This window comes from Acinonyx jubatus, chromosome E1 (genome assembly GCF_027475565.1).
Source record: "Acinonyx jubatus isolate Ajub_Pintada_27869175 chromosome E1, VMU_Ajub_asm_v1.0, whole genome shotgun sequence".
Classification (NCBI taxonomy): domain Eukaryota; kingdom Metazoa; phylum Chordata; class Mammalia; order Carnivora; family Felidae; genus Acinonyx; species Acinonyx jubatus.
The window spans coordinates 44,799,576-44,824,925 of record NC_069397.1 but is presented as its reverse complement, the minus strand read 5'-3'; the positions used below and the strand labels follow the sequence as shown (position 1 = coordinate 44,824,925).

At 38.1% G+C, this 25,350-nt stretch overlaps 1 protein-coding gene across 14 annotated transcripts in view; it reads right to left on the bottom strand.

Moving 5' to 3' along the window:
• Window positions 1-25,350, bottom strand: part of TANC2 (tetratricopeptide repeat, ankyrin repeat and coiled-coil containing 2) — a 365,567-nt gene that overhangs the window by 91,996 nt on the left and 248,221 nt on the right. For all 14 annotated transcript variants that reach the window (XM_053211751.1, XM_027047991.2, XM_053211753.1 and 11 more), the window contains 2 exons: window positions 7,432-7,713; window positions 2,876-3,009 (listed from right to left, as the gene is read on the bottom strand). In XM_053211751.1, the coding sequence (XP_053067726.1) occupies window positions 2,876-3,009; window positions 7,432-7,713 (416 nt within the window). The remainder of the gene's footprint in view (window positions 1-2,875; window positions 3,010-7,431; window positions 7,714-25,350) is intronic.

The window sequence follows — 25,350 nt, the reverse complement described above, 5'->3', positions numbered from 1 at the left end:
ACAATTACCAGGAGAATGTTTAATTTTAATCTAAGGTGCGATTTCTTGTACAACATTTACTATAATCTTAAAAATATCCCATCTCTAGGTGCAAAAAGGTGCATTCATATTTTGCTTAAGGAAGAAATAATCATGAAATTTAAATTATGTTCTTTGAGTAAGTGTAAACAATCACTAATTTCCTATTTACAATATTTAACATTTTCCAAATCTTGAACATAAACGTTAATTTTAATTTAAAGGGCCATTTCGTATACAATGTTTAATATAAATTTAAAAATATCTCATCTATAGGCACAAAGATGATTTATTTATACAGTATTTTGCTTAAGATAGACACAAGCATGGAATTTAAAATGAGATCACCTCTTAAGTAAGTGTAGTCACTAATTTCCTGCTAACAATATGTAACATTTTCCGAATATTGAACATAAACATCTTGAGATTCTTTCTCTTGATGAGAGAGAGACTAAGAAGTGACAACAATCCCTGAGCTCTTTTCAGCACTCATCACGATCTGACATATTACATGTTTGTTTGCTGGCTTTTCCCACCGCGAGAATGTGGGCCATGTAACAGCAGGGATTGTTGTCTGTTCTGTTCACCACCTTAACTTCAGGCTTGTATTAGAGTCATTCCACACATCAATTCTAAGTGAGTATGTGAGTGACTATAATGATGGAAGGACTTCAGCATTCAGTGTACAGTATTTCCAAGGTGACATTTATTTAGATTCTTTTAAAGAAGAGGCTGGAACTAGTTTATACAAACTATTTAGAAAAAAAAAAACGATTTTTTTTAAAGTTGCACTGAGTTAGCAATGAATATGAGGGAAATCTCAGACTGTTTTCAGAAGGCCCACTGATAAGTGGAGACACTTAAAAATGCAGTTGGGGGAAATGTGCTGTTTTGGGCTCTGGGTGGACTGGATTTCCATGAAGAAGTTAGAACTTTATGATATTGCAGATGACTCTCTGTTCCTCATTAGTAATTAACCATGCCAAGAAATTTCTTTAAATATTGGAGACAGACATTTTAAACTCTTGTTCTTCTCTTGAAAATCCTCAAAAATATGGGGAATAAGGAAGAGAAATGCAAACTCCACCTATAGGGATATCTATCTATGACCTCAGCTTATAACATATAAGGATGGAAAGTGGATATAGGCTTCATAAATGACTTAACAAATAGAATTAGGTGAAACAAATGCCTGCTGGAAGTAATAACAACAGGACTAAACCAAAGCAGCTATAAAACCTCAGAAAAGCATGAGGTTGGAAGCACCAGGTCCTGTGCAAGAGGGGGGTGAAGAAGGGAACTGAAAATACAGAAATTATTTGACGTTTATACAAGGTTTATACTAGATGCTAACAGAATAAATGGAAAAAAGACCCAAGAAAAAAGTTGATAAAAAAGAAGTTCCTAGAAGTTTCTGGAGAGAAAAACAGGTATAAAGAACTAGGAATAAGAATAATTATTTAGTAACAAAATTATTAGAAGCTCAAGACAATGGAGCAATGCCTTCACAATTCTGAGGGAAAATTATTTTTAACCTAGAATTATGTTGTGTCAAATAAACAGTAATGTATGAGAATGGAATAAAGATACTTTTAAAAACATTAAGTTTCAAAACTTACCTCCTGTGCATTCTTTCTTAGGAAGCCACTGGTGGACGTGTTCCACCAAAATGAGGAATAAAATCAAGAAAGATGATGATGTGGGAGCAAACACAGAAGAGAAGTAATAGGAATTTCCAGGATAACAACTAGCCTCGAGAACATCCTAGGTCCAGCCTGAGCTGAGATGGACGTCTCAGGGGAAATGACACTGATGTGTAAACTTGTACCAAGAGGCTTTTTACAAAGTTATTAAAGATTATGGATTATAGCGATAGGTTTAAAAAAGAATAAGCCAATTTAATTTAATTTAATTTAATTTAATTTAATTTATAAGTAGGCTACACACACAATGTGGGGCTTGAATTCATGACCCCAAGCAAGAGTTACATGCTCTTCTGACTGAGCCAGCTAGGCGCCTCCCCCACCACAGCAAGAATAAGCAAATTTTAAAATGAGGCATTTCAAATCCCAGGAAAAACAAAATTGCTCAGGAAGGAAATATTATCCTTGGTTCCACAGTGAACCATATGTGCACAGTACTAATACTGAAGATATTATAATGTGGATTCTGACAAAAATCATGATATAACCATACTGAAATGGTGGAGGGAGGAAGGAAAATGAAAGATGTAAAATTCTCAACATCCTTAACAAGCAGCAATAGATAACGTATAAAAATGATGAAAAAAGTTATAGCAGTATATGAATATTATTTAGAAACAGTGGAGGTAAAGATCAGAAGAACAGCCCTAAGAGTTGAAAGTGGTGCCTTTGGGGAGAGGGTGGGGTGAGGAGGGGAAAAGAATTGCTGGGTTTTATTATAAGTCTTTGAGTATTATTTAATTTTCAAAAATCATGTATATGTTACTTTGATTAAAATAGAAATTTAAAACTCAAAAACCTAAAAAATATTATGGACAGTATAGTATGGCAGGAAGAGTTTTGAATAGGAGTGAAAATAAAAAACTGCTGAGTGCTAATACTGTGATCTTGGGGAAATCATATAACTTCTTCGAGTCTCGACTTCCTTATCTATTCATTATGGGACTCTGGTTCTTTCTGAGGGCCTTTCAAACAAAAAGGCTCTGATCCCATAATAACAAAGCATTTTTCTAGGAGCCGGAAGAGAAAATTTTCCCCATGGTCTCATGGTATAGCTGTATACGTTTTGTCCACTTTGCCAAGGGTCCCCCTACCTTTGCCCCTTGGGGTTACAATGGAGCTAGCATGTCTGCACCCTGGGAGCCTTACTGTACCTGTGAGGCTAGTCTCCGCATGGCCTCCTCCTGCCGCCTGCGCATTTCTGGGGTCCCTGGGCAGCTTCCACTGGGGATGGACGCGTGGGCTGAGGGTGGCTGTGTGAGTGGCAGCTCTCTGTTGGCGTCCACATCTGGATTAAAAAGATGAGATGTTTGCATGAGATAATCATAAAACCCTGAATTAAAGGAAGATTGGTTAAACTCCATTTGTTCTATTATCCAGCAATTCTACTCCTAGGTATGGACCCAAGAGAGATAAAAACTTATATCCACACAAAACTTGTACACAGATGTTCAAAGAAGCAAGATTCATAATAGTGCAAAAGTGAAAACAACCCAAATGTCTACCGATGAACAGTTAAAATATGGAATATCCATACAATGGAATAGTACTTGATGATAAAATGAAATGAGATACCAACACATGCTACAATATGGATAACCCTTGAAAATATTACACTCAAAGAAGTCAGTTACAAAAGACCATATATTGTATGACTCTTTATATGAAATTCCCAGAATAGGGAGATCCGTAGGAACAAAAAACAAATCAGTGGTTATGTAGGGGTAGAGGCAGGCAGTTAAGGGGAGAATAGACATTGATCACTAATGGGCATTTCTTTTAGGGGGGACAAAAGTGTTCTAACATTCGATTATGGTGACAGCTGTACAATTCTGTGAATATACTAAAAAGCACTGAGTTGAACAATTTAAATGGGTGAACTGTGTGGTATGTGAATGACAGCTTAATAAAACTGTTTTTAAAAAATTCCACTTGTTCATGTTACTTAGGAAATGTCTTATCTCCACTAGGAATTACAGACTATATATATGACTACAGACCACAGTACAAATGGGTACACCAAAATAAGGGGATTGTTGATGGTCAAGAGCCACTGGAAAGGAGGAGGAATAGGGGAAGGGAGTCCTCACTGAACTCCTCACCCGAGGACTGAATGGAGACTTCTTCTGTCTGCTGGGAGAGTAAATGCTCTGGTCACTGGAGCCAAGTTCAGAATAACTGCAGGAGGGTACGAGTGGGTGGCAGCAGTGGAAAATGACTGAAAATGTGTGAGTGGAGGTGAAGCGCAGTGACTGTCGATGCATCATTTCTGTGGCTCACTCCTTCTCCCCACTGCATTCCCCTTTATCTGATATTTGACTTTGGGGGCAATTATTGCCCAAATGCCCTCTGGCTTCTCGCTACTGCCTTTTGGAGATGGCCTCCTTTTTTTCTGAGTATCTTAACTCTCTGGTATTCAGGGAACAGGAGAAATAAGTTAACAGGTAGGCAGCAGTCGATGTGCAGCAGCAAAACAGACTACTGACATGAGCAGAGCAGGGAGGGTGGGGTGACTTACTGAACAGCTGTTTGGGGGGTTGGCAGCTGCTGGCAAATGTCAAATCCAAATAATAACTATACTGACTCTTAGTGATGGGGAAAGATAGTCTTGTATTAGAGCTTTCCTGACTACTGTACTGAGTATACTTGTAGTTAACGTAATAATGCCTAAATTACACAACGGGTCTATTTTTACAAAATGTTTTTGTTCTTTGTGTGTATGTACTAGGGGGTGGTTGATGACGATGGTGGTGGAGCCTGACGGGGGAGTCAGGTTTGGGAAGGGGTGTAGGCGGAAAGCAGATGACAGGCTAGTGCCTGCCTTGACAGCTTTTCTGTACCTTCCCAGGGAAATGACAAGGAGGGGGTGGGCTGGGGGCTGAGTGTCTGTGGGGGAAGGACGGAGCCAGGCAATGTGGTACCGCAGGCTACACTGCTCACGTCTTCCACAGCAGTGCTGCTCAGTGTGGAGGAGACAGGGGTAGAAGAGAGAAGACAGATGATGCAGAGATGGGAGCGCCAACGATTTTCTACCTTGTTTTCATTATTTCTACAACTGTATCATTGGTATCACCGACACAGGGTTAGGAAAGCCAATGGAAATTCAAATAAACCTATCTAAGCTTGATGTAAATTAAACTGTGAAAAGTTAAGCCAATTCTCTATACAGACATCATTCTTAGTCATTAATGAAAGAAATTCTGCTACTGCCAGTCAAATTCCCAGTGCTGGCTTACATAATAACATATTAATGCCAAAAAACAGCTTGCACTTTATCAGTCACTTATTCCTGACCCTTCTTAAGGGCTAGTGGCTCTGTTAAGATGGCAGAGGTAGAATGTAGTTTGGTCACTGACAGATTACAACAAAAATTATTATGTACAAGGCAACTGCTAGTTCTGTGAAATTCTGATAAATATATAACCACATATTCTTTCTCCTTTGACACGTTTTTCAAGTTCTGAAAGTTAACTATCAGGCAAAAAGGAAAAAGAGGGGGGGCCTGGGTGGCTCAGTTGGTTGAGCATCTGATTCTTGATTTTGGCTCAGGTCATGATCCCAGGGTTGTGGGATCGAGCTCTGCGTCAGACTCCACACTGAATGTGGAGGCTGCTTAAGATTTTCTCTTCCCCTTTGCCCCTTTACCCCACTTGTGTGCCCTCTTTCTCTGTCTCTCTCAAATTAAGAAAAAAAAAAAAGAAAAAAAAAGAAAAAAAAAAAGGAAAGTTAACTATCAGGCCAAATCTACAGTCACAACAAATGGACATTTATCTCAAGAACTGGAGTGTCCTGGTATTTTTAGAGTGTCTCTGGAGATAAGAGGCAATGGATGTTAGAGAATAACTTAATGAACTACCTTTATAGAACCTCTGCTTTGGGGAGCACATGAACTGTTTTCTATTAACTCCTGCTTTCCCAGCCTTAGTTGGGAGAGACTCCCAGATACCTTTGCTTTCTGAGAAAGCAGCTCTTCTTGCCCTTGGGATTTATTCTGTCCTACAGGATTCTACCATCACATTATCTCAACAGTGATATATAGAGGAGTCAGAGAGATTATTAGCTATCTGGTTTTCTTTCTGACATACTCAAAGAGTTAAAGAGTCTTGGAGTACTCAGATAAAATGTAGTCTGGTGTGATATTTAAGTGCTCAAAGGAAAACACTGGAATAGGTTGGAAAGTTAATTTCAACCACTTTTCAATTTCAAGAAGATATGTTTTTAGAATCACAGAATTTTAACACAGGAACAAATCTTAAAGATCACTTAGTCCCACTTCCTCATTTTACAGATGAGAAAACAGATCTAAAAATTTCAATTAAAATTCTCAAGGTTACAGAGTATATATAGTCAATGGAGTGCTGGGGCTCAAAATCTGAGCTCTTGACTCTCATGACACAATGCCAATCTACCTGAGAAAAGCTTCATGTAGAAACTAAGCATGACATTGCTTGTGAAAAAGGAATTCTTCCATACCAATTCTTACCAGACCCTGGTAAACAGGGTCTCTTGATTCAACCAGTTCTCTCTATACACACTAGTCCTTCTTCTCCACGTGAGATGTCTATTAGTTAACCAGAGACAATGTGCCCACTTAATGACACAAGACTATCAATTAATTTCATTAGGAAGCCAGAATGTCTGGAGGGTGCTCAGTGAGCTCTTATTGAGTTTCTAGCATGTGTTAGACACTGTAACTACTATAATCTCAAGTTTCTAGTGGTGGCTGTCTGAAAACTTATGGTGAGCTAGATTAATGATTTGGACTAGCAGAGCAATAGTTTCTGGTTTTGTTTTCTCATAACTAACAGAAACCAGGTAGACTGGTTCTATACATACAGAGTATAGGAAGAACATCTATTTTCCTCTCGTCTCCTTTATTCAGGTGAGTTCCTCCATTAAGGAGAGGCAGGACAGCAAAGTGGATAAGGGAATGGCTTCTGAAACCAGACTGCTTAGGCTCAAATACTTGTTTCACCATTTACTGGCTATGAAACCTGGGAGGTCTACTTAACCTCTTTGAGCCTCAGATCACTTATCTGTGACATGATGATAATAGGAACTACCTCTCTGAGTTGATAAGAGGATTGGATGAATTAATATTTGTTAAGCTCTTAGACAGTGCCTGGTGCTAAGGACCACCTAAGTATTTGAGAAATAAACAAACAAGATCCTGGTGGTGATCATTAAGCTGTGCCTGGCCTGGGATGAAAGGAGCATGAATACATACGAGATCTCAGCATCCTTTCACAAGGAAGCAAGAGAAACCCTTCAAGGACACAATGAAGTTTAAGCCCAAGCAGTGCAATACTGACATCAAGAGCAAGGAATCGAATGCTGCAAGCAGACTGTGCTGGCATGTAACAAGAAGACATGGGCACAGGCTGAGCAAAAGCTGACAGTGATGGAGGCAAATGCCTCTTATAAGCAATTGCTACAGTCATTATCCAAAGGACAGACTAGCCAGACTGCCAGAGGGAAGACTCATAAATTTATTCCCACAGAAAGGTTTTCTCAGTCACGCTTAGGTGACCGCTAGATATGTGGGTTAAATGTAAACAGAGTATTACATTCTTTCTCTCAACTCTGAATTAATGGTCCTCACATGCAAGTTAGGTTTTGCAGATCAGAAAATAAAAGGATGTAAGGCTTAATCTATCAGAAAAACTTTCAGGGCAATGAAGCAGGGAGTTATTTAAAAAGGAATACGTACGTTTGGGGGAGGCGTGTGGGCTGTCTGAGGCGATCTGTCTCATCCGTGTTCCGTGGCAACTGAGGGCCACCAGTCTGGAGATGATGGCAGTTTTGCCGAACCCAATGTTTCCCACAATCACTACTCCTTGGTTCACGCTGGCATTTGAACTTTGAAGTTGAGCATCTATTTCGTGGAAAACCCAATCCCGGCCAACAAACACTGACTCCGTAGTGATGCTGGGCACTTCAAAGAGCAGAGGCTTCAGGGAGATATCTGGAGGCCTATAAGGTGCAAAATGAACTGGAAGGAACAATAAGAGGGCACAGAACTTAGGCCAAACTGTCATCATTGAAAGAAATCCAGAAGAAAAGCAGCATGGTTTAGGAGACTATTAGTTCTAGTACAATGCTATTCTGGGTTACTCAGCAAATAATGCAACTCAATTTTGGTTCTACACAGGTAAGCGAGAGCAGGTGATCTAGGGCCATGGGATACTCTAGTTGGCAGAAAACAAACACAGTTAAAATGACAATGGTTTATGGAACAGTCAGAAAGTCGGGGTAAGATTCAAAATTATTAAACAGTGGGGATGGCCCAGTAGCAGCAGTCAGAATGGATGCCAAAGTAGTACAGAAACAGAGTCCTTAAAGCTTCCTGCTATGCCTGGAGACAACCTTTTAGTTGTTGGATTGCGGAGAGATGTAGGGTTGGAGTCCCTGGGGGAGAGTACAGACTGTGGTGGAGCATCCAGGTGGCTTAAAGCATCAGCTTTTTACCAACCAGTAAGGATGTATTTCAATATTTAACAACTAACAGGACCATATCAGTACATATCAGTCCTGCAGAAAGCAATGCAAAGACGATGTGTCTGCTTTTTAAAAAGATACCAGTGAAAAATAGCAATTCCTTTAAGTTCACGATGATATTTTTCTTTTTAATTTGGTAGATATATTAGTATAAGCAGAGCCCATAAAAGCTCTGATAGTTTAAAAAGTCTTCAACATGTTTAGCAGTCAAGGAAGCAGAAACCAAACTCTGACCTCAGGTCTTTGCTCCTCTACTGCCTGTATTCATGCCAATTTAAAAAAAAAAAAAAAAGAGTTTTGGCCTATACACACATCTTGGAGACAACAGATCCTACCGCTTTTCTCAAGATGTTTTTCTGTGCGTATGTAGTTGTAGGATGTGCTAACAGCCAAGCATGAGCTCTACTTTTAATAGTTTTCTAAAAATGCATAATAGGTGTAACTTGCTTTCAAAGATCAACGTTCTAATTATATTAACGGTAAAAACAAGTCCTGACTGACCTTCCTTATCTGGGTTAAGTGCCCTCCTAACTGTTCAGAGAGTAGCTCTGAGATGTATCATTTTATCTGTCTAGAACCAGGTGTTTTTTTATTTATTTTTATTTTATTTTTTTTTAAGTAAGCTCAATGCCCTGTCCCAGTGTGGGGCTTCAACTCACACCCTGAGATCAAGTCACATGTTTTTCTGATTGAGCCAGCCAGTGCCCCAGGGTCACATATTTTATTTTTGTATCTTTAAGCACAGTGTTTTGACACATAGTAGGCACTCAATATATGCTTACTGAAAGAATTAATTAAAAATAAGGTATTGTACTCTAATCCCATTTTACATTTTGGAGCATAAAAGGCCAGGGGAAGGGGGAAGAGAAAGGGAAATCATAAGGGGGTAAATGAGATCTATTTATACTGCTTATATTATTCTAGAACATACTTAAACCACTTATACATCATCAAATGGGATCTAGAGATGGTGGCCTACTTGAGAAAATCTGCTCGCAAGTTAAGTATACATGTATTACACTCTCATTTAAAATTCTCTGAAAGCTATTAGAATGATTACTTTGCATTAAAAAAAGATAACAATTCCAAAAATAGTGCAAATAATTAAAAATACAAAGCCAAACTTTAAAAAGAGAAGAAAATAGTTTCCCATATCAGTTTTAAAATGTCCCAAATTTTCACTAAAAAAAAGGGGGAGCTGTGGAGCTTCAGCTACATAATCGCTTATAAGTTCCTGATTCTCATCTCTTTACCAAAACTTACACTTTTAAAATTCCTAACTCTAAGCTGATATAACACTGTATGTTAACTAACTGGACTTAAAGACTTAAAAAAAAATCCATAACTATAATTACAGAATTCAGTGAAAAATTTGACTTTAACTTGCTAAATATATTCTTTTTAATTCTAATTCTTGTAGCTTATAGTCTATTTCACCTTTCTTAAACATTACTTTATTGAGCTATACTTCATAGATCATAAAATTCACCCTTTTAAAGTATACAATTCAGTGGTTTTCAGTACAGTTGACCCTTGAACAACATGCGGGTTAGGGGAACTGATGCCTGTTGGAGTTGAAAATCCACAGGTTAACTTCTCATGCCCCCTAAAACTTTACTATATATTTCTGGTAACATAAACAGTCAATTAACCTATATTTTGTATGTTATACATACTATACACTATATTCTTACAATAAAGTAAGCTGGAGAAAAGAAAATGTTAGTAAGAAAATCATAAAGAGGAGAAAATACATGTACAGTACTGTCTACAAAAGTGAACCAGCACAGTTCAAATCTGTGTTGCTCAAGGGTCAACTATACATTCACAAAATTGTGAAACCATCACTATTGAATCCCTAAACATTTCTATCATCCCCCAAAGAAAACTCTATACTCATTAGCTGTGACTCCATAGTCCCCCTTCCTTCCAGCCCCTGGCAACCAGAGACCTCCTGTCTTTACAGATTTGCCTATTCTGGACATACAGAATTCTGGACATACAGATTTGCCTATTCTGGACAATAAACATTACGTAATATGTGGCCGTTTGTGTCTAGCTCACTTAGAATAATGTTTTTGAGGTTCATTCATGTTGAAGCATGTATCAGGACTTTATTCTTGTTATTGTTGAGTAATATTCCATTATGTGGCTACATCACCTTTTGTTTACCAATTTATCTGACAAGTAATCTGATTTGTTTCCACTTTTTGGCTATTATGAATTATGCCGGTATAAACATTCACGTACAAGTTTTTGTGTACGTATGTTTTCAGTTCTCTTGGGTGTGTATCTACGAGTGGTACTGCTGAGTCACTTGGAAACTCTATGTTTAACTTTTTGAGAAACTGCCAAACTGTTCTATTTTGCTTTTGCTATTTTTTACAGAAGTAATATATATTCACTATAGAAAATTTTAGGAATAGCAGATAAACAAGATAATAATTGTACTCCCAGTAGCCAGAGAGAAACATTATTCACATATATTCTGAGTTTTTCTCTGTACCACAAATACTTATTTTAAAAACTTCAAATGAGATCATACTATAGATCCTGTTTCATAATCTGCTTTTTTTCACTTAGCAATTCCAAAGTTCTGAAAAAGTTGATTCTGTCAGACGTGCCAGCTTAGTGGTTGCTTCCGTGGTGGGACTGATTCCTGGAGCTCCTTACTCCACCGCTTTCCATGTCACTTGATAGTAGGTGACTGCTACCCACTTGGAGCTTCCAGGGCACCTGAGTGTGCTCAGTGGGCACCCAGAGAGTTACTCTGAGCTCGGGGTGAGCAGTGATAGGATTCCTCGGGAGGAATGAAAATAGGTCAGTTGGCTTGAGGTGAGTCTAACTAGGCCTAGCGAGACCTAAAGTCACACAGCTGGTTTCAGAACTAGAAATAAAACCTAATTCTGGCTCAAAAATCCAGGCTTTGTCTATTATGTTGTAGCTGCTCTATAGGATGTCACTTTAAATCTGAAAGTGACATGAATGATCCCATGGATGACCAGGACTGATTAGGCTTAGCTGATGGGCTAAGCTGTCTTCTTTCTCTTTCACCTCTCCTGTGCTTCCCTTTAGGAAGTACATGTTTGGCCGGAAATGACCTTTCCAGAGAGAGAAGAGCTGTAGAAACTTTCATTTGATTTCTGAACTAACCGACTTATCTCTTCAGGTCCAAGATTACTTTATATTTTGTATCAAAAGGGGCTTTCGTGAACATGACCAATGCTAATTTATAATATGGAGTAAGTACAGATGCAATTGAAATGCTTAAGTTTTTGAGAAAAATTCTCTTAAGATAACTTGTTCTCCTGTTGACGTAATCTCTCATCATATTTTATTCTACTGAGAAAGCTCTGACATTTTAAAAGTTATTTAAAAAATTTTCTAAAAATGTAATCAATTCACAAAAGCCTCAAGGGAAGAACAGATAAAATTAGCCCAGTACCATATGGTAAAACAACTGTAGATGCCAAGAACAGCCTAGAAACAATTTCTGTACCTCAGAACCTAAGGCTTTTGTCAGCTCTATATGATAAAAGAGAGCCCTACTTCCTATGTTCAACAATAAATTTAGGGCATACGAACAAGAAAGCACTTTGGCCTGCATTGTGGGACATGGAGGTAATGGACGTTCTCTGTGGAGTTCATATTCCTTAATAAATGTTTGTTTCGGGTACCAGCTGGCTTCCAAGAGATTTTCTAAGGCACAAACACTGAAATAATCTATGAGAAATTACCACTGCAACTACAGCTGAGCTAAGGGGAAAAAAATGAGCTAATCCATACCACTTAGTAATGTGTGTGGCTTTCTTACCCCTGGCACTCAAGAGTTGGCAGTCCTCGGGCAGCAAGACTATCCTGTCCCTCTCAAAGCATTCTACTAAAGTATAGCAATATCCGTAATTTACTTCAAAATTCATAAAAAAAGATGCATGGGTAAAGAGATGGGCAGTTGGATAGACAGATGATAAGACAGCAAAATGTTAATGATACAATCAAGGTGGTGCGTATATGAGTGCTGATTGTTAGGTTCTTTCTTTTTTGGTGTATCTGAAAATTTTCCTAATAAAACGTTGAAGGAAAAAACATGGGAAGGAATCACATTTCAATACGGCACACAAATAAGACAAGCTTTGGAAAGTAGTTTTTAAAAGGGTTTAATAACAACTCCAGACTCAGATGGGTGTGGGCACCTCTTCAGTGTGTGCATCTCTTCAATGCAAATCAGGCTTGAGGCAGACGAATGAGTTCTCTCTAGGAAACGGTCTCTGTGAGACCATCAATAAGTATAACTACACATCTAGGCTTATAGAGAAAATGGACCTTTCTTTCACTGAAGCAAAGTGTAAACATTAAAAAAACAATAACACAAAGTGCACTGAGGCTAACAGGTCAGCTCTGCCCAAATGCAAGTACAAACAGCTGCAGTAAGTGGAAAAGGAGAAGGGGAAGTGGAGGCAAACGAGCTCTAACTGGACTTAGACTAAAGCATATTTACTCATGGAAAACAATCATGAATCATCCTAAAAGAAGTCAGTCCCAGGCCTGGCAGAAGAAAGGGTGTGTGTGATACAGCCAAGGCCTGGTGCAAACAGGAGCAGGGTTGTCTTTCCTAGCATTCTCCCACAATGACTGTAAAGTCTAGCCTGGAAGTACCTCTGTTCCTCTAACAAAGGATAGTTTCAGCCTCATCCTTAGGATTCAGGACATGTGTGCCCTTGTCGACACAAAGCAGAGAAACACATGTGCTTCAGACAAAACCTGATATCACCTCAGTCTCAAACATAAGTCAAAAAACATGCTTATTTTTTTCTTCAGAAATGCTTAAAGCAGGGCAGGAGTTGATTTGTCTACTGAATTTTGAGAAAGTTCACTCTACCATTTACAGGAGTCGAATCTCTTTAGGGTCTGTTGTTTATTCCGGCTGCTCTGGATAGGATTCCAGTAGGCAGCTATTCCTACACCAGGAAATGAGTTTCTAAAGAATGTAAAGCAATTTGAAGAAGGTCCTAAAAGACAATCTAAAGATAACAGTCTGAGAAATGTTCACTACAGATAACTGCTGTTTGAGAAAAAAAAAAAAAAAAAAAAAGGTTAAATAAAGCAGAATCACTTTTCAGGTCCACAAGGAAACACAGCAGAGTAGGTAAAACTAGACTCAGAGCTAGGATCCCTTGGTGTGTATCCTGTCTCTGTTACTTACTGGCTGTGTGACCTTAGGACAATTACTTGTGCTCCTGAGATCTCAGTTTTCCTCATTTTAAAAGTAGGGATAACAATGATACTGTGGGGATTAAATGAGTTAATATATGTGACATGCCTAGGAAAGTATCTGGTGGTTAACTGCGTTAGCTGCTACCACCATCGACACCATCAAGACAAAAAGACATCCAGAGTAACCATAACCACCCCCCCTTTCCCTGACACACTCATTTAAAACAAAACTCAGAAAAAGGATACTGAGAACATACTGACTCTCTTTAAACCCTCTTCCCTTCTTCCTTTTACTACCCAACATTGTGGAAGAGCCCTGTTTGCTCTCTTCACTTGCGCAGCAATTGTGCATTCTAGCCTGACTTCCTCTCATATTATTCAGCAGTATATCTGCTGAGACTGTTTTGGTTAAAGTCACTGAAGTATGATTGTAGGAAGTATAATTGTTAAGTATGATGATTTCTTTTCCCAGTCCTTATGCTTCCTAACCACTCCTCAGTCTTTAACACTTTTAACTAATCCCCACTTTTTGAAATACATTCCCCTCTTAGGCTTAACATGACAACATTTTCTTCTAGTTCTTTTTTTTTTTTTTTTAAGTATTTATTTGTTCACTTAAGTAATCTCTACACCCAACATGGGGCTCGAACTCATGACCTTGAAATCTTCTGACTGAACCAGCCAGGCGCCCCTCTTCTACTTTTTTAGTCCTCTCCTTCTGATGTATCTTTAATAGTCCCTCCTCTTCTGCCCAACCCTAAGATAATGCCAATACTAGGTTCTATATTTCATTGTTTTGTTCTTCGTGATCTCCCTGGATAGTCTCAAAGGAATAGACTAATAGCTTTCACAACTATCTAAGTGGTGATGGTTTGTATTTCTATTCCAGACCTCATTCCCACACTCCTACACAGCATGTCCAACTGTTTACAAAAGTTATCCTATTTGCCTTTCTGATAGAAACCTCAAACTTCAAATGTTTCAAAGTTATTGTCTCACTCACCTTAATCTTTCTATTCCATTTATTAATAACTCAGTTAATGAAGTACCACCCATTTGCCTGGTCTTCCCAGATAGAAACTTGGCACTCATCAGGATTTCTTCTTCCTTAACCTTTACATCTAATTTGTCACAAGTCCTCTCAATAGTTCTTGAGGACTATTTCTCAGATATAATTCCTTTTTTTCTTTCCTATTCCACTGCTACTAGAGTGGCGTACCCTTGGAGGAGGTGCTGATCACTCTAAGTCTCAGTTTTGTCATCTGTAAAACGAGGATAAGAAGAGTATCTACCCCATTAGGTTAAATGAGAACATGTATGCTAAGTTCTTAGCTTAAAATCTTAATCCTCAATGAATGTCAGTCACATAGTTTAGGTTCTCAACATCTCTTGCTTTTACTATATCCTTAAAGAGGCTTTTATTCCTCCCATATATAGAGCTACTAAATCTCTAACATGATCATGTCAACCTCCACACTCTAACCCACAAGTCGTCATCTCACCCTATGTTAATCACCGAGCCTATTAAGTCCTTATTAACTAGTACAGTTCTTGTCATTCGGTAGGTATATACAATAACATTTAACAAATGAATTCATGAATGAAAATAGTTAATGTGGATTTTCCATCCTTAACCACAGGGAAATATGTATACACTTTGCTTTGGTAGAACAGGAGGGCTTGAGGGAGGCAGTTATAGGATGCAAATAGAGGTCTTTGAAAATCACTGCTCTGTACTATAATAATAAAAAGAAATGGATCATTTGTTTGGCACCTTTCAGGGATACATTTCTGTTTAAAGGCAACTATCATAAACCAGTGGACCATTAAATAGCAGGACAAAGAAGAAACAAATATTATTTTCCAAGCTCTGTGAATATCACAGGCAAGGCCTGGATATTGACCAAAGCACCACAATCAAGAATACTATTCCTACAGGAAGCTGGGTGAAGGGAGGAAATAGTGTCTTAGAGCTAACGCCCAGAGAGGACAGGATAGCTAGCTATTTCAGAGAGGACAGGATAGCTATTTCTTTAAAAAAAATTTTTTTAACGTTTATATATTTTTGAGAGAGAGAGAGAGACCAAGCATGAGTGGAGGAGGGGCAGAGAGAGAGGGAGACACAGAATTCCAAGCAGGCTTCAGGCTCTGAGCTGTCAGCACAGAGCCCGACGTGGGGCTCAAACTCACAACTGTAAGATCACAACCTGAGCCGAAGTCAGACGCTTAACCGACTGAGCCACCCAGGCACCCTATGGATAGGTATTTCTAAAGACTATTCTTGTTTTCTTTTAGAAAAGTTACTGAGAAAGCTGGAGCCACACAAATCAGTTTAGTAACTGAAGTCTTGCTAACGCTACATGTAAGATTTATTCTTGTGCTAGAAATGACCATATTTAATTCTGCATCACTACATGTACAATACATAGTTTAGTTCAGAGAACTCAATTCTAACTACCAAGCTAGTCATTTTCTTTTTAAAGTATATATGTATTTTTTAATAATTATTTATTTTTGAGAGAGAGAGAGCGCGCAGGGGAGGGGCAGACAGCGAGGGAGACACACAATACGAAGCAGGCTCTAGGCTCTGAGCTGTCTGCAAAGAGCCTGATGGGGGGCTCAAACTCACGAACCGTGAGATTATGACCTGAGCCAAAGTCAGTCACTTAACTGACTGAGCCACCCAGGCACCCCTCAAGCCAGTCATTTTCTTTTTTTTTTTATTATATGAAATTTATTGTCAAATTAGGTTTCCATACAACACCCAGGGCTCATCCCAAAAGATGCCCTCTTCAATGCCCATCACCTACCCTCCCCTCAAGCCAGTCATTTTCTAATGAGAGATGAGTTTATGCTCTGGTCCACTTCACCTATAATTTTCTTTTTAAAACTATGACATGAATTTCTATTCCTGCCCAAGATGGAGTGAAAAGGACTATATTTACCCCCCTACCCAAAACAATCCCCAAACAGACTTCTAAACAAAGTATATAAAACAATGGTTTTCAAGACACTAGACATAGTCAATGAAAAATAATGATTCCTGAGACAGGGAAAACAAATAGGCAAATCCTATGCTCACTTACTGCCTTAAAAGAATTTCCAGACCATGATGTAGGGAGGGAAAACCCAGTCTGATGCTGGCAGACTCCCTGAGTTGAGGATATGGAACTGAGAATTTAGCAAGACCAAGGCAGCAAATGTTCAAAGGAAAGAGTTCTGAGAAGGTGAGAGCAAAACAGTGATAATTGTGGAGATGTGTGAAAAGTAGAGTACTGATTAGCACATGTATGTGAGAAAATTGCCCAAAGCCAGGAAATGACCTATCCAAGAGGATTAGAGGGAAAACAGCCTGCTGCTTTCATAGGGCCGGAAACAGTGCCTGTTACTTGCAGCCAGAATGGAAAACCTCACAATTTACAGGACACTGGCTAGGATATCCAGAAAGGTCTTGTCTCAGCAGTATAGAAATTTAAGACCTATAATAAATATTGTTCTGGGTCTAATCAACAAATCTTAAGGACCCAAAATTAATCATACTGTTTTCAAATAACTTCAACATTCCTGAAAAAAGTTGAAGCATATTTATAAGAATACAGGGGCACCTGGGTGGCTCAGGTGGTCGGACATCTGACTTTGGCTCAGGTTGTGATCTTACGGGCCCTGTGCTGACAGTTGGGAGCCTGGAGCCTGCTTCGGATTCTAGGTCTCCCTCTCTCTCTGCCCCTCCCCCACTCAGCTCTCTCTCTCAAAAATAAACATTAAAAAAATTAAAAAAAAAATACAAAAATATCTAACATTCAGTAAGGTAAAATCTACTATGTCTGGCATCCAAACTAAGATTGTTAGGCATGCAGAGAGGCATGAAAAAAAGAACCACAATTAGGAGAAATATCAATCAAGTGAAACTGATCCAGAACTGACAATGATGTTAGAATTATCAGAGAAAGATATTAAAATAGTAATTATAACAATATTCTATGTGTTCAAAAGTAGGGATATGGGAGATACAAAAGACCGAAGTGAACTGTCAGGAAAAAAAACCTACAACAACAGAAATGAAAAATATACTAGATGAAATTACTGATTTAACAGTACAGAAGAAAGGATGAGTGACCTTAAAGACATAGGAATATGAACTATCCAAAATTAAACATACAGAGAAAAAACATCCTCTAAAATAAAAAAAGCATCAGTGAACTGTGAGACAACTCCAAGTGGGCAAATATAACTAGTAAGGTGGGTGACAGAAAATATGTTTAAAGAAACAATAGCTATAAAATTTCTAAATCTGATGAAAGCTATAAACTCACAGATCCAAGAAGTTCAATGAGCCCAAAGTCCAAGACATATGAAGAAAATGACAAGGCACGACATAATCAAATTACTCAAAACCAGAGATAAAAAGAAAAATCTTAAAAGCAGCCACAGAATAAAAAGACATATGAAGTACAGAGGAACAAAAGATAAGGATGACAGCAGATTTCTGGTCAGAAACAATGCAAATAAGAAGACAGTGGATGAAGAAGTTGCTACGGGCAAGATCAAAGAGGTTTTTGCCTGCTTTCTCCTCGAGGATTTGGATGGCTTCCTGTCTTACATTGAGGTCTTTCATCCATTTTGAGTTTATTTTTGTGTATGGTGTAAGAAAGTAAGAAAGTGGTCCAGGTTCATTTTTCTGCATGTCGCTGTCCAGTTTTCCCAGCACCACTTGCTGAAGAGACTGTCCTTATGCCATTGGTTATTCTTTTCCTGCTCTGTCAAAGATTAGTTGGCCATACATTTGTGGGTCCATTTCTGGGTTCTCTATTCTGTTCCATTGATCTGAGTGTCTGTTCTTGTGCCAGTACCATACTGTCTTGATGATTACAGCTTTGTAGTATAGCTTTGATCTTGCCCGCAGCAACTTCTTACTCAACATGTCTCCAGAGGCAAGGGCAACAAAAGCAAAAATGAACTATTGGGACCTCATCAAAATAAAAAGCTTCTGCACAGTGAAGGGAACAATCAGCAAAATTAAAAGGCAACCCACAGAATGGGAGAAGATATTTACAAACGACGTATCAGATGAAGGGTTAGTATCCAAAATGTATAAAGAACTTATCAAACTCAATACCCAAAAAACTAAGAATCCAGTGAAGAAATGGGCAAAAGACATGAATAGACACTTCTCCAAGGAAGACATCAAGATGGCCAACCGACACATGAAAAAATGCTCAACATCATTCATTGTCAGGGAAATACCAATCAAAACCACAATGAGATACCACCTTACACCTGTCAGAATGGCTAACATTAACAACTCAGGCAATGACAGATGTTGGCGAGGATGCAGAGAAAGAGGATGTCTTTTGCATTGCTGGTGGCAATGCAAGCTGGTGCAGCCACTCTGGAGAACAGTATGGAGGTTCCTCAAAAAACTAAAAATAGAACTACCCTACGACCCAGCAATTACACTACTAGGCATTTAACCACGGGATACAGGTGTGCTGTTTTGAAGGGACACATGCACCCCCATGTTTATAGCAGCACTATCAACAATAGCCAAAGTATGGAAAGAGCCCAAATGTCCATCGATGGATAAATGGATAAAGAAGATGTGTTGTTTGTGTATACACACACACACACACACACACACACACACACAATGGAGTATTACTTGGCAATGAAAAAGAATGAAATCTTGCCATTTGCAACTATGTGGATGGAACTGGAGGGTATTATGCTAAGTCAAATTAGTCAGAGAAAGACAAAAATCATGACTTCACTCATATGAGGACTTTAAGAGACAAAACAGATGAACATAAGGGAAGGGAAACAAAAATAATATAAAAACAGGGAGGGGGACAAAACAGAAGAGACTCATAAATATGGAGAACAAACTGAGGATTGCTGGAGGGGTTGTGGGAGGGGGGGATGGGCTAAATGGGTAAGGGGCATTAAGGAATCTACTCCTGAAATCTTGTTTCACATTTGCTAACTCATTTGGATGTAAATTAAAAAAAAAAAAAAAGGAAGACATTGGAACTACAGCTTTAAATTATAGAAAGGAAAAAAAACTTCTTAAAATTATATACCCAGTGAAAATTTAAATTTATCTTTCAAAAGTAATGGTGAAGTAAAGACTTTTTCAGAAATATAAAAGCTGAAAAGATTAATCAGCTGCAGATCCACAATACAAGAAATGTTAAAAGTCCTCCAGGCAGAAGCAAAATGTCACTGGGTAGAAATATGGATTAACACAAAGAAATGAAGAACACCAGAAATGAGAATTACAAATCTTAAAAAAATTCTTTGTGGTCTTTACAACAAATGGTGTTTGAACAATTGGATACCTATATGCAAACAACAACAACAACAACAACAAAACCAAAAACCCCAAAACAAAAACAAAACCCAACAACAAAACCTCAAAAAACCACTTTCACATATGTCATGCACCTTATATAAAAATTAAAATTAATCATAGACCTCAATGTAAAACCTAAAATTGTAAAATTTCTGGAAGAAAATATAGGAGAAAATATTTGTGACCTTTGGTTAGTCAAATAAATCTTAGACACAGCACAGCCATCATGACAAAAATTCATAAACTGGATTTCTAAAAGCTTCAGTCCTTCAAAAGACACTGCTGAAGAGAATGAAAAGACAAGCCATACTATGAGAAAAAATATTTGCAAAGCCTATATCTGATAAAGGACTTATATCCAAACTATATAATACACTCTCAAAACTCAATAACAAGAAAAGAAACCCAATAAAAAGTGGACAAAATATTTGAACAGATGCTTCTTCACCAAAGAAGATACTCATTTGGTGGCAAATAAGCACACAAGATCATCAATATAAGTACAATGTCATACAGATCTCTACAACTTTCTCACCTGGCATGACTAAAACTTTACACCCATTGAATAGCAACTCATTTTCCCCTCCCTGCAGGCCCTAGCATCTGCCATTCTATTTTGTGCTTCGAGGAGTGTGACTACTTTAGATACCTTATATGAGTGAAATTATGTGGTATTTGTTCTCCTGTGGTTGGTTTAACTTAGCATAATGTCCTCAAAGTTCATCCATGTTTTAGCATGTGACAGTATTTCCTTCTTTTTTAATGGCTGAATAACATTCTACCGTATGTATATGGCACATTTTCTTTACACATTTATCCATCAATGGATATTTAGGTTCTTTCCACCTCTTAACGATTGTGAATAATGCTGGAATGAACATGGGAGTGCACATATCTCTTTGGGATTCTGATTTCAGGTTTTTTTTGATATATACCCAGGCGTGTGATTGCTGGATCATATGGTAGTTTTATCTTTAATTTTTTGAGGAACCATTGTGCTGCTTTCCATAGTGGCTGCACCATTTTGCCTTCCTAACAACAGTTACCAAGGGTTCCAATTTCTCTATCTCCTTGTCTTGTTCTTTTCTTTGTATATGTGTGTTTTCCAACAGCCATTCTAACAGGTGTGAGGTGATCTATCATTGTGATTTTCATTTTCATTTCCTTCACAAGTAGTGATGTTGAACATCTTTTCAAATACCTGTTGGCCACTTGTAGGTTTTCCTTGGAGAAATGTCTATCCAAGTCCTTTGCCCATTTTAAAAATCGGGTTATTAATTTTTTTGCTATTGAGTTACAGGAGTTCCTTATATATTTTGGATATCTACTCTTTATCAGTTATATGGTTTGCAAGCATTTTCTCTCATTCCACAAGTTGCCTTTTTACTCTCTTTTTAAGTACTCTAAAAAGATATCCATATATGTTTCATATTATAATTCAACTTTCCCCTCCTTATCTTAAACATAGTTTAATATGTTTATTTATCTATTTCTTCTTTGTTAATTACTCTACCTGTCCTTGTTATGGTTCAGTTAACTCAGCTAAAAACATACTGAGTTGCTGTCTGGGACTCTATATGGAAAAGGGTCTGACTGTACAGATTATTGTGTTAATTCTCAACTAGGATGGAAGTGATTTTAGTCCCTGTTTTTGAATAAGTTAATAAAATTCATTAAGTGCTGTCTAGGCAGTTTCTCATACATTATCTAATATATCTACTCCTTTAGTTCTTGTCCACCACCTGTTCTGTTTCACGGTCCATCTGGCAGTGTCCATTTTGAGGAACAGTATCAATAGAGTGAATTTTTAAGGTACTAAGAAACCATAATCTGTCTTCTCCCAAACTACTTATTTTTCTGGTTTCTGTATTAGAGAAGGATGACAGCGATGATAACTGTAAGACAGAGAAATGACATTACCTGAGCTGCTTTTTAGAAGGATTAATCTGGCAAGCCAGGCATCAGCTTGATTCAAACATGGAAAAGACCAGAGGAGGGAGACAAGCTAATTAGCTGTACTGAGAATGGAGAACATGGGAAGAATGTGAGAACCTAGGAGAGTAGAATCCTCAGGGCATCATAAGTGACTGGATGTAGGAGATAATGAAGACAGTGATTCAAAGATGACTTCAAGAGTTAAAGCCAGGTGAGAGGAAAATTGGGGCACTATTAATAGAAATGGGGAAGTAGGAGCTAGTTTGGGCTGAGTCACACTGGTACCTTGTCTGATCAGAGCCGCCACAGTCATTGGCAGTTAGTGCTGATATGCAGTTCCCTCCCCCATACCTAATGCATTAGAGTCCTGAGTATCTACAATAAACCATTGTATTGTTACATTATTACATGACTTACTGCTTTTTATATTATACTGTCTATAACACTGTACAGTACCATGGTTAAGAGCACAGGCTCTGGAGTCTGCCAGATATGAAATGAATCCTGGCACTGCCCATGACTAGACATGTAACCTTAGGCAAGTTATTTAACCTCTCTAAATCCTGTCTCCTTATTACCACTGCTTAGATCAAAGGGTTGCGAGGATTAAGTAAGAACACGTATAAAGCTCTTAGCACTGTCTGTACAAAGAATAAGAACTTCAGTAAATGCAAGCTATCATTTTTATATCTGTTTAAAAGTGTCCCATTCTCAACATTTGTCGTAACGTTTCAAGAAGTCCATTGTATCCTACTAATGCGGGGATAAAAAAGGGAAGAGGCTTATTTTACTCTAGTAAATAATACTTTGAGTCTCTGAATAACTGCATATTAAATTTCAGCTCTCTGACATAGGTCTTAAAGGAAAACATTTGTTGAGAAAAATCTGGAGTCACTGCTGACTGGAATTTTCGGGAAGGGAAGAAAGATCTCTGGAAAATAGTAAAAGAAATCGGGAAAACCCAACTCTCTCAAATGTCACTTTTTATTGGTTTCCTCATGTTGAATACCTCAAAATGTAGAGAAAATATAAAAACAGTAAAGCTTTTAAAATGTGAAACATTTTATAAAATAATTATGTAACTATGTCAACATAGTTTTGTGCTATTAAATTGTTGGCCTTGAAGGTGAAACCTGAGATTTATTTTTATTGGAGCATCAAAACTGGTTAATTACTTGAAATTTAAGATTAAACAATTTTAAGTGAACATTCAGTGATGAAATAGCCATGGTCCTACAAAGGAAATTCTCCAGTTCTATATTTTGTTTTATCTTGGGAAGTTATTCCATAAAAAAACTTTTAGATACAAGATTGTAAAGCTTGTATCATTTTACAGAATCAAAACATGTTTTTGCAAAGTGTTACCTAAGTAAATTTACTCGTGATATGATTACTTTAATAATATTTATTCACTTTTGGAGAAAATAATGATAGATTAACTGAGAAGGCGATTCTTTAAACCTAATTTTGCTCAGGGGCGCCTGGGTCGGCTCAATCGGTTAAGCATCCAGCCCTTGATTTCGTTTCAGGTTGTGGTCTCTTGCTTTGTGGGCTTGAGCCCTAAGTTGGGGTCCGTGCTGTTTGGGATTGTCTCTCTCTGCCCCTCTCCTGCTTGTGTTCTCCCTTTCTCTTTCAAAATAAATAAATAAACTTAAAAAATTTGTTTAAATCTAATTTAGATCAAAACATCAAAATGTCATAATGGTTACTTATTTTTCTTTATTGCACTTAAGGTATTTAAGAATATTTTCAGGGGCACCTGGGTGGCTCAGTCGGTTGGGCGTCCGACTTCGGCTCAGGTCATGATCTCGCAGTCCGTGAGTTCGAGCCCCGCATCGGGCTCTGGGCTGACAGCTCAGAGCCTGTAGCCTGTTTCGGATTCTGTGTCTCCTTCTCTCTCTGACCCTCCCCTGCTCATGCTCTGTCTCTCTCTGTCTCAAAAATAAATAAATGTTAAAAAAAATTAAAAAAAAAGGAATATTTTCAGATTTATTCTTGCAGACTTATGATTAGAATCTCTCTCATGTTACTCCACAGGCTTTCTTTTCTCTAAGTAGTGTGTTATTATTTTTTTTAATGTTTTATTTATTTTTGAGAGAGAGACAGAGCACGAGCAGGGGTGGAGTGGAGAGAGAAGGGGGGGCGCACAGAATCTGAAGCAGGCTCCAGGCTCTGAACTGACAGCAGAGCCTGACATGGGGCTCGAACTCACAAACCGCGAGATCATGACCTGAGCTGAGGTTGGACGCTTACCGACTGAGCCACCCAGGTGCCGCTAAGTAGCGTGTTATTTAATACGAGGAGTCAATCTGTGCCTATTATAAGACTATGTGTTTTACAGTCTCTTTCTTCTCTTAAAGTTCTCTCTCCCTTGTGGGTCTTGTGAGGGAACTTTGTTGTATATTAGCTACTTTTTGAATTCTCACACTTTAAGATGAAATTTACCAAATAAGACTGGCTTACATAAAAACAAGATCTGTGCACCTATCTAGAGCTACTTTAACAAGTAGTGATCTGCTTTTAAAAAACCATACCCAGACTACTCCAAAAAGCATAGTTTCTAGCAGACATTCAAAGATATCCAGGTTGAATACTACATTTTCAAATTTTTTTTTAATATGAAATTTATTGTCAAATTGGTTTCCATACAACACCCAGTGCTCATCCCAACAGGTGTCCTCCTCAATATCCCTCACCCACCCATCCCTCCCTCCCACCCCCCATCAACCCTCAGTTTGTTCTCAGTTTTTAAGAGCTGGCTGGGGGTGCAAGGGTCAACTTCATACAACTGAATATGACAATCTATGCATTTAATATTTACCTATAGGCAGTTACGTGCATGCAACCTTATCTTTGGATTTTAAATATAAAGGAACAAGTTTAATCTTGTAAAAACAAAACAATGAACAGTGAGAGAGAAGAGACTGATGGAAATATTCTCTTGTAAATGTGAGAGCCAGCCAGGTCATGATCAAGATGACTCACAACCTCAGGGGTGTGTGACTCAGTAGGCTAATGCAAGAATATTAGCTTCATGACATGCATCTTAGTCATCTTCATAAAGGATTCATTGTTTTGGAAAAGTAAGGGCCTCACAAATAGTGTGAAGCACTGATTTTATTTGATGAAAATTCAATTCTTTGCTTTGACTAAGCCACGATAATTGTGGCAGGGTCAATTTCACACAAATTCTGCCAATGAGTCAGATTATCATTTGCACATATGCCCTCTCACCTAGTATCTATTAAAGCAGCTATTAACTAAATCCAATGCCTATGAATGGCCATTTAGTAACAGGATTCAGTACAAGTCCCAAGGAAATGAACATACATTGGGAAACAAGTTTTAATTAGGAATGTGTAATTTCTTAAAGCAGAACAGTGTAATTATGATTTAGCATCAGGCAAGTTAGAGTATTACCATTAATAATCTACTGTTAATTTACCCCAAGTAGCTACTATTTGAGGTCAGTATGCTGTGATTTGCTTTGTGTATTTTAATTCTCCCTTGTCCTTTTTATATATTCCATCATAAGATTTATTATATTTATCTTGGTGGGTGGGTGGATGAGCTAATGGGTGATGGGCATTAAGGAGGGCACTTGTTGGAATGAGCACTGGGTGTTTAAGTGAT